This window comes from Leptonotus elevatus, chromosome 2 (assembly GCF_054856555.1).
Source record: "Leptonotus elevatus isolate MCC_2025b chromosome 2, RoL_Lele_1.0, whole genome shotgun sequence".
Classification (NCBI taxonomy): domain Eukaryota; kingdom Metazoa; phylum Chordata; class Actinopteri; order Syngnathiformes; family Syngnathidae; genus Leptonotus; species Leptonotus elevatus.
Genome location: NC_141240.1, coordinates 24515959 through 24530395, shown reverse-complemented (window position 1 = coordinate 24530395; position 14437 = coordinate 24515959). Strand labels below are relative to the sequence as shown.

The 14437-nt window shown below is 43.8% G+C and overlaps 1 protein-coding gene across 1 annotated transcript in view; it reads left to right on the top strand.

Annotated features, from left to right (window-relative positions):
• Positions 1-1362: 1362 nt before the first annotated feature.
• Positions 1363-14437, top strand: part of skia (SKI proto-oncogene a) — a 63929-nt gene continuing 50854 nt past the window's right edge. The window contains exon 1 of the mRNA XM_086068591.1: positions 1363-2757. Within this exon, the coding sequence (XP_085924717.1) occupies positions 1849-2757 (909 nt within the window). The 5' untranslated portion in view covers positions 1363-1848. The remainder of the gene's footprint in view (positions 2758-14437) is intronic.

The window sequence follows — 14437 nt, the reverse complement described above, 5'->3', positions numbered from 1 at the left end:
CATTTCTTTTTTTAGACTTAAGACGACATAGGACCAAGTATCTTTGAGCTGGAGTGCAAACCGAGGAGTCAACGGCCTAGAAATGCACTTTATATGGCCACTGCACCATGATCCATGGCAAACAATGTCAAACAAGTGCCCTTTGAATGACTTCTGTAAGACAGTCCAGGGTGATGTCTGCCATTCACCCAAAAGGCAACCTGGATTGGCATGCATGGGCCCCATGTGACCCAGGTCAAGATGGATGGGGCACTGGTAATTGTACCTTTTTTTGAGGGGGTGGGGGATGGTGTTGGTCAGCTATACAGTCTTTGATAAGCGATTTGTCTTGTCTTTACATTGTTATTTTTATTAGTTCATTAATTTTAATATTACAGGTATGATATGATATAATATGATACTCTCTCTATTTGACACACCAATAAGGTTTTACTATCACAATAACAATTATGCTGTTGGATTATCAAATTTGTCAGGACTTGGCCCATAAAGCCTTCTCTCGATGTGTCCAGTATTTGCATTGACAGTTCACCAGGTTTTATGTCTATAGTAAAGCTGCATCTAGTTGCAGTGACAGCAGTGCCTGGCTGGGGGGCGCCACTGGAGCAGTCAACTACAGTTCGTCCCTTGAAGTTGAACTTGTCACGTTGAGTCACTTGATTTTGATTATTCGTCACCAACTTTCACTGTCACACTTCCTCTATTAACATTCAGAGAGAAACGGAGTGGAAGTAAGGACTTTTGAGTTCACACTCACTTACTCAGACAACAACAACAAAAATCTCCTCAAATCCAACATATCCAATCTGATGACAGACATATGAATTGAAAGATGTGATTGACGATCTTGTGCAGTTGGAAATAAGAGCTAAGAATTCATTCATCTCTTAAATTGAATCAAATTTAACAGGAATAATTATTGGTCTCCAAGGTAACGTTTTATTCATTTTCTAAGAACACAATTATGTACTACTACTATAAAAAACTTGAATACTGTTAGTACAAATGCAGAACCTCTGAGTGCACCGGGTCAGAGATAATTAATTTATCTTTAATAGCACAGAAATTGACCTTATTAACAACAAAAAGAAAAAGGAAATAAATTGACTTAATTTTTAAATCGATAGATAGATAGATAGATAGATAGATAGATGGATCGCTTCCTCTCTGCCTATGTGGAGGCCAGCAGCGAGGGGGTGGAGGCTTGTCCCTGGAACAGCCATGCCTGCAGAGTCACTCACATTCCTGGCTGGGATTCAATGACTGAGCCAGACACACAAGCACGGAGGGGAGGGGATCGCGTGCGCGCGCGTGCGTGTGACCGAGAGACGCAGACTGGGCGAGAGAGAGAGCGAGAGCGAGAGAGAGAGGAGGGGGAAGAGAGAGAGCTCATCTCCATACAGTCACAGTGAACTGCCGGGGCCGACAGAGCGGTCCTCGAGAGCGGAAAGAGCAAAAGTAGGATTTGAATCCGACTAATATTGACTTTCGACAACCGCTTTTAATTTGTTTTTGCCCTCTATCCTTCGAAATTGGGCGCAGGGAACTTTTTGTGGGGTATTTTCGGAGTTTGGAAACCCAGATCCTTTTCTATCCGACATGGACAGTCCGAGAACCACTTCAGGGAGCTACTGACCAGCGTTCATTCACTCGTCACGGGAATATAAGTGTGATCTCGCCCACGGAGACTTTTCCCCCCCCCCTTCAAACTAAATGTTTGATGAAGTGCTTCAAAGTTTTGGCCAATTCTCGGACGCGGTGGATTTATCCGTTTCAGGCGCGACAAGCCTCTCGTGGTCCCGGGTCGAAGACAAGAGGGGTGTTCGCTGGTAAAGTTGCGGAGAAAACATGGAGACTGTAAGTCGGCAGAGCTTCCAGCCTCATCCGGGACTGCAACAAACTCTCAAGCAGTTTCACCTCAGCTCTATGAGCTCTCTAGGGGGGCCGGCCGCCTTCTCTGCCCGCTGGCAACATGAGCTTCTCTTCAAGAAGGACGGGAAGGAGCCCGAGCCGGTCCTGCAACATCTGCCGCCGCCAGTGATGCCCGGGCCGCTTTTCATTCCGTCGGACCGTTCCACAGAGAGGTGCGAGACAGTCCTGGAGGACGAGACCATCTCGTGCTTCGTGGTCGGAGGGGAGAAGCGGCTGTGTCTCCCCCAGATCCTCAACACGGTGCTGCGGGACTTCAGCCTGCAGCAGATCAATTCGGTGTGCGACGAGCTGCACATCTACTGCTCCCGGTGCACCGCCGACCAGCTGGAGATCCTCAAAGTGATGGGGATCCTGCCGTTCTCGGCGCCCTCCTGCGGCCTCATCACCAAGACGGACGCCGAGCGACTGTGCAACGCGCTCATCTACGGGGGCGCTTATCCTCCTCGCTGCAAGAAGGAGGCGAGCAGCGGAGGAGCGCTGGAGCTGGAGCTCACGGAGAGGAGCTTCAAAATCTACCACGAGTGCTTCGGCAAGTGCAAAGGCTTGTTCGTTCCCGAGTTGTACACCAGCCCCAACGCAGCGTGCATCCAGTGCATGGACTGCAGACTCATGTACCCCACGCACAAGTTCGTGGTGCACAGCCACAAGGCGCAGGAGAACAGGACTTGCCACTGGGGCTTCGACTCGGCCAACTGGAGGGCCTACGTCCTCCTGGGCCTGGATTACACGGGCAAGGAGGAGAAGAGCCGCTTGGAGCAGCTCCTGGACGAAATCAAGGAGAAGTTTGATTTCGCCAACAAGTACAAGAGGAAAGCATCGTCCAGGGTGAGTTGGCGTGATTCAGGAAAAAGCTCCGATCTGTTTTAGCGTGATGTCTGTACACGTTTAATTGCGCTTGTAGTGGAGCTCATGCTGTTAATCGAGGGAGTGGCACAACTAATGGTGCCTAAAAAGGCTCTTAAAGTGACATTTGCAGCAATTTGCATAATCTACGTCAACATCAAATAGATGGGTGGGTTCAGGGTGTATGTTTTCCACTCAGATAAGCCAAGAACTTTATTACTCTTAGGACAAATGGAAAGTTAACTCTTACTAATGCATTGGTCAAAAGTTGTGCGTGTGTGTTTTAATGAGTGTTTGGCCATCATTGGCACGTTATTGCTAATTATGCCCTATACAATGATGACACTAAAACACCTCTGGTGGCAATAAAGCCATTATTTGCAGGGGGAACGCCTCTCAGGCTCAGTTTTATTGGGCCTTACTGTAAATACAATCCCACTTACCAACAAATGCCTCATGAGGACTGTGTAAACACAATATCTGTTTCAGGTGAAATGAAAGAAAACACTCTGATAATATTACATCTTTCTCTGCACGCCAGTGGAAAACTTTATATCCCTTTCATTCATTAGCTTTGAGTTTTGTTGTGTCTGCGTGTGTATAGTAGTTGGAACTCCCGTGGCAGTTGTTATAACTATGATAGCAAAATATAAGATACTTGCCGCGAGTAAGGTATAGTGTCGACGATAAATGTCGAGGATGAGCAAATTGACAGACGTGTGGTATGAGTGCATTATAATGAGACAACTGATGTGCCGGTAGGAGTTTGCAGGGGAGGAGAAAGAGAGAAGTTTGTGTGAGAGATTGATAAAAGAATCCCACCCCCACCCCACCCCTAGAAAAAAAAAAAGACCAGTGATGCCATTTGCATGAACTGTTACACATGAATGGGGTTGATGAAGCAGGGTTTAGAAGTATTGTGGTGGAAACATAATATGATCCCAACAAAGAGAAGCATTCAGCAAACATCGGGCCCGCCCCTCCCCCATACATCCACCTACCCCAGGCCAGCGACCCACCTCTGACACACACAAATACGCAACCCACTCAGTGGTCCTCCCCCTCTCTTACCTTCTTTTTTACTCCAGTCTGCTTGCCACCAGAGTGGACTCGTGGGGCAAAACACTTGGTTTGATCAGACCTAGAAAGCAAAGTGTTTGCAAGCATCTCGTCTCTTGTCCTGCTCAGAGGATTCTCTCAGAGGAACATGCGAAAGAAAGGGAAATCCGAGAGTCCCTTGATGTCCCGGAGAGTGCCAAAGTCCTGCCATGCATGGTGAATACCCACTCTTGGCACACACGTTCATTCAGGCTAGAGTGGGCACACCTCAAGGACCCCACTTTCTAGGGCCTCTTCTATTTTTTATACAAGAGCCCACAGGGCACTCGAATGTTATGCCAAAGGCTCATTTGCTTTTTAATCTGACTCCTTTATCCCCCCCAGCCCCCCAGTACCCTGTTTCAAGAAACGCTAATGAGGGAATACATGCTGGGTAGGAGTTGAGGAAAATTGTTAAACTTACGGCAACAGAGCTCCCCTTTGTCAGCACATTTAAGCAAAGATGAGGGAGGCACTTTGAAAATGTTCTTGGAGCATACGAGCAGAAAAGTGCCAGACTATGCTGCCTTATGCCTTTTTAGCTCCCAAGAAACACTGTCATCTGTGTGCTGTCAGCAGCGGAACTGTACAGCCTCTGTGAATATTAATGAGTCTGTTACAGCAGTGTTAGCAGCAGTCTCGAATGCAGACAGACACAGGAAATGATATTGCCACACTCCTCCTACCCTTGCAGACTCTCCTCTAAGAGCTTCCTTCCGAGACACACTCATGCACAAGGCTGTATAGAAGAAAATAGGCCTTTACTTTCTGGAAGTTGAGTTTGAAGCTTGTGTTTTTGTATGACGGCATATTTGGGCCACATATTCAAATGGTATCTATTTTTTTTTTTAGAGGAGGGATAATATTCTGAGAAAAAAACGTGTTTATTTGCGACATTACAAAGTGGCAAATTTGCGAGAAAAAAATGTGCAGATTTGTGACATAAAGTGGCAAATTTGTGAGAAAAAAACCTGGTAAATTTATGAGAAATAAAGCCCCAGATCTGCGGGAAAAAACCCCTCAGAAATCTGCGAGATATACACGTAGCATATCAGATGTTTGTCCCAATACTTTTCAGTCGGGTTTTCAATTCGCTAAATTGATGTGTTGAATCTGCTGTTCTCAGCCATTCACCTAAAGTCTGCTAACTTCTGATTGGTTAGTGTTAGTCAGCTGACAGGGGGTCAGGAAGTGTTGTTACTGTAGCTTGCCATGTGTAACGAGTAAAGTTTAGAAATCCGTCTCTATCTTTGCCTTTTCATTGAATTGGAGGGCTCATAATCTGTGTCTGACTGCACACGAGACCAGTGGTTGACCATGGTCCGAATCCCGGATTAGGATCTTTCTGTGTGGAGTTTTTGCTCTTCTGGATATTTGGCCTCTAAAGGGGCCGCTTGTTTCAGGGGCGAGGTTGGGCAGTGGTGCTGCTGGGGGCTCAGAGGAAGTGAACTCCCAGAGGGGACAGCAGTCTATGTCCTATTTCATATGCAAGGCACAGTGTTGGCTAAGCCTGCTGACAGCCAGCCATGTCCACACAGTGGACAGGACAACAGCTGGTGGTTGTGCATTTCAATGGCTGCAGAGGGAATATTTCCATCCTCCTTTTGCTGCGGATCAGCAAATATGACAGTTGCAAACGTCTGCTGCAAATGCTGAATTAGAGGTTGTGTGTGGATTTGATGCCGTTTTTTCTTTCCCTTCCTTTATTTTTTTCAGGAAAATAGTAACATTTTGATGTTTTCCCTCTATGCTTTGAAAAGGAGGAAGCCACTAATTCAATTAGCTCTCAGAAATGTGTTGCATGCTTGACGAGGCTGTCAGTCTGTGTTTGTAATGGAGGACTGACTGTCAGTCCACATTGGTCGGGAAACAAAAATGAACGCTTCAGTGGCATTCAAATGTATTTACGTTAAACACGAGTGAAGACTCGAATCTCTTAAGGTTGGTCCGCTCTGAAACAAAGTAGCCTACATTATAGGTTTTAAGTATCTTAATAATGTCAGTCAAATTATACACTGAAGGGACTACATTCTGAAAACACATTCTTTGCTATTAACAAACCAACACCCAATTTCAATTACTGGGCTATAATAATTTAAATAAAGTCAGTAAAAATAATCATATGGTTTAATATAGGTCCTCAAACATTTCCACATTCATTTACAAACATGTGGCTGCATTTTTCTATAAGCATATTTACAACCTTGTCCATAGAAAAGCTCTATGAATATCAAACAAACATTTTCAGAAAATGGCAATTCTTCACTGTGTGTCTTTTTGCCAAGAGCTGTTAGTTTCAATGCTTCTTTAGTGCATGTGAACTAAAGTGTCTATTTCCTTAAACACAATAGATTGAACATTAAAAGTGATTATTGTGTCTGTACTTTTTAAGTGTTTTTTTTTTTTTAATGCTAGTTCAAACAAGCACAATGGTAAGTACCACGGACACATTGACAGAATTTGCAGTGAATTATTTTAAAAGATATTAAAAGGAACCTTGGCTGTAATGACAAGTTTGCTCTCTTTTTTTTTTTTAAATTTAGTTGTTACCAACATAACTATGAGATTCATTTTTCAAAAATCATTTCAAGTTGAATACATTTTGTAGAAACTTTTTGGACGTACGCCACCATTGTTATTTACGTCGCAACACATTCAGTGCGTAGTGACGTAGAATGGCGGCAGGCTCTCTGCCGAGCAATGTGAAATGCTTTTATAGAAAGCAAGGTAAGTCTCCTTAGCGTTCCTCAAACTTCTGAATGCGTCTGGTGAATGACGAGAGCACGGCGTAGGGGAGGTTGGCCCTGCTGATAGCATGTTGTTTCTTTAGGAATGCCACGAGGCTTACCTTGTTTTCTTTATAGGCGTTTCACATTGCTCGGCAAAGAGCCTGCCACCATTCTACGTCACTATGCACTGAATGCGTTGCGACATAAATAACAATGGTGTATGTCAGCGTACGTCCAAATAAAGTTTCTACAAAATGTAATCAACTGGAAATTATTTTTGAAAAAGGAATCTCATAGTTATGTTTGTAACAACCAAATAAATAGCAAAGAGCAAACTTGTCATGACAGTTGGGGTTCCTTTTAAGTGATGTAGTCCATATTTAGTTATTTATTTTTTATTAAATTATTTTAAATCTTCCACCAAATAATTTGACAAGTACAATGGTGCAATGCTTGATTATTACTTTATTTTTAAATAGTGATATTGCCCAATAACTGTTTAACATGGGCTTCGGATGTATTGTCAAAGCACTGGGTTTATTAAGTTTTATTTTTTTAAACAGAAAAGGGCAGTCCTGCATTAGTATGTATACATGTCAGACCCTACTCCAATCTGCTGGCTGCTCCAACTGACAACAGTCCTCTTGTAAAGCAGACACTACATGTGAAGAGTATTTTGAAAAGGAGCTCAAGCGTGTATACAACTGGCGAGCTAGTTTGAGTCCATATCGGACCAGTTTCCAGACAAGGCGTTGATAATTGAAATAGGGCGCCAACGCTTACCCCTATTTGGCCATTTTAAATAACATGGAGGATAAATGGCTTGCCATAAAGCAATGCATGACGGCAGTGTTATAGGCAACCATGCATACGAGCTGTCTTGGAATGTGCCGCACGCAAAGCTCAGTGCACATGCGTTTCAGGAGCAAAGAGCAAGCATGGAAATAAAGTATTTCCTCCCACTAGGTGAAATCCCTGTCAGAATATTCATAGCCCGCTGCTAACAAGCACATTCAGCTCACAGTGTCTATTCTTAAATCTTCGAAGGAACTTAAGCACGTCTCATTGGGATTATTGTAAACGCAGCACGGAAGGAAGAACTTAGTGACCTCCTCCAGGTGTTGCGTGAAAAAGAAGCTCGAGCTCAGTCAGATGGTGCAATTTGATGACTGGACTGTCTGCTGGCTTGTGAACAACACTGTCATTTTTTTGGGGTGAGCATTCAATATTGATGGTAGGTTACCGTAGGCGTTGAGGTCCAGCTTGTTTATTTAATGAGTTGGTCTTTGAAATATTCATCGACACACATGGTGCTTAAGGCTGGCTATAGCTGCAACTACTCTACACAACATATCTTTCTGTTCAACTATTCAACACGGTAAAGCCATTTCCTACCATGAAATGTGGACAATGTCCGAACACGTTCTGTGGAAATGATAAAGGATGAGGATTACTCAGGATAAAACATGATTAAACAATTAATCGGTTAAATAATATAATGCTTGTCAGTTCGGTTTAACGTAAACCACCAAGAAAGGGTGCAAATCTGTACTAAAATTAAACATGTATTGACAAACTTTTGTTCTTGACCTAATCAGACATGATGTTAGATGTTAGATGTCTAGAAGCATTTTATTTGGTTCAGGCAAGGAGTAGTGCTTGGCTGAGCAGACGCTATTGGCATGTATTTTTTGGGATATTCTTGGGTTTGGATGCTGGTTTTCAAGGGAAAAATCTCCCAGCCACATGCTGCAAAACAACAGCAAACCCAGCAACAACAAACTCAAGCAACATGGTTTACAAGCTGTGGACGTGCCTTGATGAATTATGTTTCGCTGCAATTCCCAAGCCTCTAAGCCAGTGGTGGGCAACATTTTTCGTTCAAGGGCCACCTAGAGAAAATCAGGATACATTTTTTTTCGACACCCTCCCTTCTTACGTTGACCAAACATTTTATTATTATCATTTTAACCGCGCCAAATGACATTTTTAGTATACAATGTCGCGGGCCACTGAAAAACGGGCAGGCAGGCCGCAAAAGACCCCCGGGCCGTAGTTTTGACACCACTGCTTATAACCAAAAAAAGCTCAAGAAAATACTGTTTGTTATCTAGCAGACAGCGTCTTAACAATCCTTGCAAATTCACGTAAGAACAAATTCTTTTGTGTCACCATGAAGTGCTGAGACTGTGGCTGACGGCGCTGTATTGATATTTGAAAGGCATCACATCAGATATGCTTAGTTTAGGCAAGTCACAATCATCCTATTGTCTTCCGCACGGGAGGTTTTTGTGCGTCAGCAGTCGCAGGCCCCCAAAAGCTCCCGACTTTGACAGGCACGATACACATCATCTTCAAAATGAATTCCTTTAAGAGCTGCCAGACTGTGGAAATGACATCTTTTGCGACAGACATTATGAGATGAAATAGTGTGTGAGTACGTGTGGCAGTGGGTACTTGATACTTTTTTGCTGCATCAGCCCATTTGACAGCATTGTTGCCCCCCCCCCCCCCCCCCCCACTCGTGTTCACCCATATGTTTAGAAGAGCAGTCAGCAACACGCAACCTTTCCCTCCCCTAATAAAGAGGTGACCCGCTTCACCCTTTGCCTCTATTATATGCCCGGCCCACCAATCGCGTGCTGCTGTGTAACTCCCACGAGGCAGATGGCTGTCTGAAACACACACACACAGACACACACAAAATTGTATCCAACAAATTAACATTCACTGGCAGTGTGATGTAATGGAATTAATGTTTGCATGGCGAAGTTGCACTTAGATGTGTGTTAGGTTAATATACATGCATTGTATTCACTGTACAAAAACATCGATGCAACACTAGGGAACTTCTAAATGGCTAAAGCATCCTGTGCCTCATTGGGTGCGTGACTGTGCATCAGTCTGGCCTAGTGTATTATTGGTGGTGTGTGTGTGAGTGTGTGTGTTTGCCGCTTGGATCAGCTGTAGGAGCTGTAGCAGGAGATTAGCATGAGCTCACTGCCTACTCATTTCCATCCCCATCTGCCTGTCTCCCACAGTCATACAGTCTTACCCCCTGCCCCCCAACCACACATACACACGCACGCACACAAATACACACTACTGCCAATGTGCAGCACAACATCCGCCTGGAACAATCCCCCACAGTGTCATGTCACAATCCAGTGGTCCGTGCCCGACTGTTTGGACAACACTCCCACGGATGGGCAGTTTTGTCTTAAGGGCATTTCTTCAATTGAGTCTAATTTTGGAAACGGCAGGTAGATACGAGCAGATTTTCAAGTTAATGCTAAACTACGCTAATCTCATTTCTGTCTGAACTGACTTGATTCCTCAGAGGACAAAGCTGCCAAGTCAACCTTACAGCTTTGCAAAATCCCCCCAAGTCAAGGGGATGGGCCGTTGCGAGCAGACAGTCCCTTAAATACTGTTCAGCACTTAGCCTTTATCACGCAGTTTGATTTGGTGGGAGAAATATTTAGGTCATGTGCAGACATATTTTGTGTGACAGAGATGGCATTGTAACATTTTGAGAACTTTTTCTCAGTACTAGATTTCACTGATAATTTTTCTTTTTTTCTTTCTTTTTGTTAGTTTGTCTGGAAAAAAACACACACGCCATCTCCCAAAATGAGCATTTGGAGACCAATTTGGGAAAATGCTTGATGTTTAAATATCCTTTGTTGTGCATTAACATAAGGATGAAAAAATAAGTTGGGCTCACACTGGCTTTGACTCAGCATTGTGGAGTGGCCAACTCCCATGAGCACAGGGAGGTATTGTTTTGAGAGAACTTGGTGGGGTTGGGGTGAGTATCTGCACACTGACTGGTTATTCTCACCCCTTTTGTGTTCGGTATCAGCTGTGGGTCTATGATTGTTAGACAGATAGAGGTGATGACCCACCCCCTACCACTGGGTGATCAGTGCTCCCAAAGCGCCTGAATCGCGAGCTACTGCCCATTGTTTGTCTCGCCCCTCCTCCATTCTCACTTGCATCTATTTGCTTCCTTTCCTGGAAGCATCATCGGTTTCCTGCATAGACAAACAAAGTAAAAAAGCTTAGTCATTTATGCATACGATTGACCATTGCGCTGATTCCAAATGCATGTCATGCACAATGGCTTCCCCCCCTCCACAGTTTTAGAGAGCATTTCATGTGATCAATGTTTTTTTAATAGCTTTTTCCATTTTTAGGGTTTTTAATCTAGCTGATGCCTTCAATGTTATTGTTGACACTACAGCTGGTCCTCTCTTTTCAGAAGACCCCAACCCCCTTAAGCCGGAACATTTATTTCACACACCCGTAGTCAAAATGTTCTTAGTTACGATCAGGCCAAGAGGGTTAATCTTGTTTTTTTGCAATTTATCAGGAGCTGCCTTAATGATTCTTTAAAGCATTATCCCGAACACTGACAAAGCCATTATATCCTTCCGTAGATCTTCAGTAAAGTTACTCTGGCATTGAAAACTCTTATGGTAATACCAGTACAGCTTTGACTCACTCGGATTAGCTGTTAGCTAGCGAATCGGCGCACGAACAGGAAGTGATGAATATGGATAAACAGCGATGGAAAAGCCTTTACAATTTTGCACATAATCAATTTTCGCATTTAGACGTTATTATATAGTCCGTCCAGACAGAAGATGATGCAACTGGATATACAAGGTAGGATTCACTTTTTCATTACACAATATTCTGTAAAGGGGAGTACACTGAGTGAAAAAGTTGTACGATGTGAGTATGCATTATTTACGTTTCCATATCCGCTGCCGAAGGTATGGAAGGGTTTTATTTCTCACGCATGCACAGAAGGTACTCTATAGTCTGCGTCAGTGTTTGTTTGTTGCGGCGTGTATTTCCGTCATTTTTCTGGCCTGATGTGCCGACGGTCAGACCGACACCACAGGCGGTAGGCCTCGGTCACATTTGGCTGATGTTCGATTGGTGTACAGAGGCCTTAATAGAACAGAGCTGCAGATCTCTAATTGAGGATGCCCGGACAGAAAAGTTCAAAAATCAAATTGGGGCAATGGTGAGGATTCTCAATTTACTCCTCAGGAATGAAGTGCTGGAAAGATGGGTTTACAAAAGGCTTAACATTTTTCCTGCCTCCTGCCTGAGAACCCTTCCTCTGAAAGTCACCCATCTCCTGAATTAATACGTCCCAGCCGCACTCTGAACAATGAAGCATCTATGCAGATGTTAAATAAAACAACACGCTGAAAGTTGACCCCTCCTTTTAGTGTCTCTACTTGCCTTCTTGGGTTCCTGCTGTTGCAGACTTTTTAAGCCAGTTCATTTTCATTAAATCTTCTGTCCTTCCCATCAGTCACATTTCTTGTTTTAAAGTACACACAACTCTCTATACAGACAGGCACAGCTCAGGTATATTCCATCCATACAATACACACACTCTTTCTACTCAGAACAGACAATAGACTTCTTCACGGCTGTACCATATAATTAATGTAATTTTAGATGTCTAAGACAAGGTAATGTGCAGACTGTGTGTGTAACCACCAACCACCTTCAACCCACTATGAGCACAAAGAAGTTATTCTCAGCATCTTCCTTCAAAGAATCTAAGCCAAGGCCATATTGAGCAGTCGGACATCTGTTTATATAAAGCTGACTGCCATTTATATACGTCTGCTGTCAGAGAGAGAGTGTGTGTGTGTGTGTGCGTGTGAGGGGGGAAGGTTGGACAAGCTGATTTATCCCATGTGACCTCTATAGTCTTCTCAAAGGGCTCATCTGTCTGCCCTGTTTAATTATCTTCCATCACACACGCGAGCACATGCACATAGACACACACGTGTGCACACACACACACACACACACACACACACAAAGGTCAGTGCTGCAGCTGAACCTCGCCACACCATTGCTACACCCCTGCCGCTCCTTCCAACCCCCCTCCCTGCCTCTACCCCCCCCCCCCCCAACCCTCAATTCCTTTGCTCCAGTCATGGCAGGCTGGTCGCCTGCATGTCTCTGCAGAGGATTAAACCAATTTGACGTGTGTTTGTGCCGCTGCACATAAGTTACCGTTTACCGGCAGTGTTTCAACATGTTCACAATGACTCCCCTTGCGCAAATAGGCAAAGTGACGTATCATGATTGAGAGTTGCTTAGAAAGAGTTTGCATACAAAACGGCCGAAGGGATGAAAGTTCTTGAAAAATGAATTCCATCCCGTCCTAGCCAAGCGTGTAAACCAGACAATAATTGCACTCTCGTCACTGAAATGCTAACATAACGATCCTATTGTAATCAAGCAACTCAAGCATAACTCTGACGCTAACAATTCTTCACATTATGTTAAGTAGTGTCTGCATTCACAGGTGACGTACTCACTCATCTTAGCAAACATAAATTCACATCTGGCTGGCCCAGATGCACTTTAAGCAGAGTTGAGACCAAATCAAGGTCCAAGGTAGACAGCAGCGAGCTAGCTTCCTTTTCCTTACAGGGAGGTTGGCGTTCGAAGAAGAAACTAAGCAGGGAGTTGGTGTTTAGTCTTGGCCCAAGGACAAATCTTGAGGTGTTATGTCTCGCTGTCCTCTTTGTCTCTCAGCCTTTCACGTTTTCATGAACCAGTTACTTCCCCTGTGTCACATCTCCTCCCCAACCCTGCCAGAATCTCACATCTCACTGATTTCACTGTCAGCGGCAAAGCCATCCACTCAGGAAGCACCGTGAAACATCAGATTCAACTTCCTGCAACAATCAATACAATCTCCGGCAAGACACACACTCACAACTCCGTGCACACAATGCAGTCGCTCTTATAGTACTTGTACTATTTTCATGATTCACACTTCATGGACACATCACTTGGTTGGAAACACTTAAAAACAACTACTGGATCAGACTCTTGCAAGAGAGATGTTCCAGTGATGTGTAGTCAGCTGTCAGTGTCCTAATCAATCAGCTTGATGATAACGTGTCAGTGAGTCAGCCACCATCTTTAAGTACTTAGTGCGGAAGCATGTGGCTAGTGAAGCCCAAAGTCATCAGATGGCCCCCTTAGAAAATACATATTTGGGATGTTATCAAGTGTTGCCAAAATTAACAACAATAACATTTAATTTTCCTGATAGCTCATTGTAAGTACAATGAATGAATAATACTAATAATGCAATGTAAAAAAAAATAAAGAAGCCATGAGCACATATTTTCGAATTTCACTGCCTTTCCCCATTGTTAGGTCTCATTCCACATGAGTCTTCTAGCATTCGTTGTGGATAAATGGATGACTTAATGGATCAACTGGTGATTTAGCCGTCGCTCCTTCCCTCTTTCCTACCCATGGCAGTAATGAAATGATAGATCTTTGATGTTGATGGAGGCAGAAGTGAAGGGATGACCTCACAGCCACCTAATCACCGCAGAGGGACAAGCCGGCGGCTAATGTGTCCATTAGCCTTGCTTCTGACAGAGGAGAAACCAGGCTAGCTGTGAGAAAGGATTGAAAGGAGGACAAGAAACTTCACGGCATCAGTTTGGTCCCTTGACAGACTGGTGCTTTAACTCACCTCAATTTGATTCACATGCTGTATATTCGGCTACTTTTGAGGCATACTGCCTTTTGCTATTGGCCTATATTTTGCATTATTTTCAGGATTGTTGTTTGATTTTGAATTCAACTCAGTATTAAGCCTGTGAATATTGTCATAATCCAGGTCATTGAATGAACCACAACTGGACTTTTTTGGTTGTCTTAGAATTTCTGAACAGAGGAGGTGGCTTACGACACCACCTATCCCGCCACATACAATTCCAACCAAACTCAATGATTCCGCCTGTAACAAATAACAAAATAGTTTC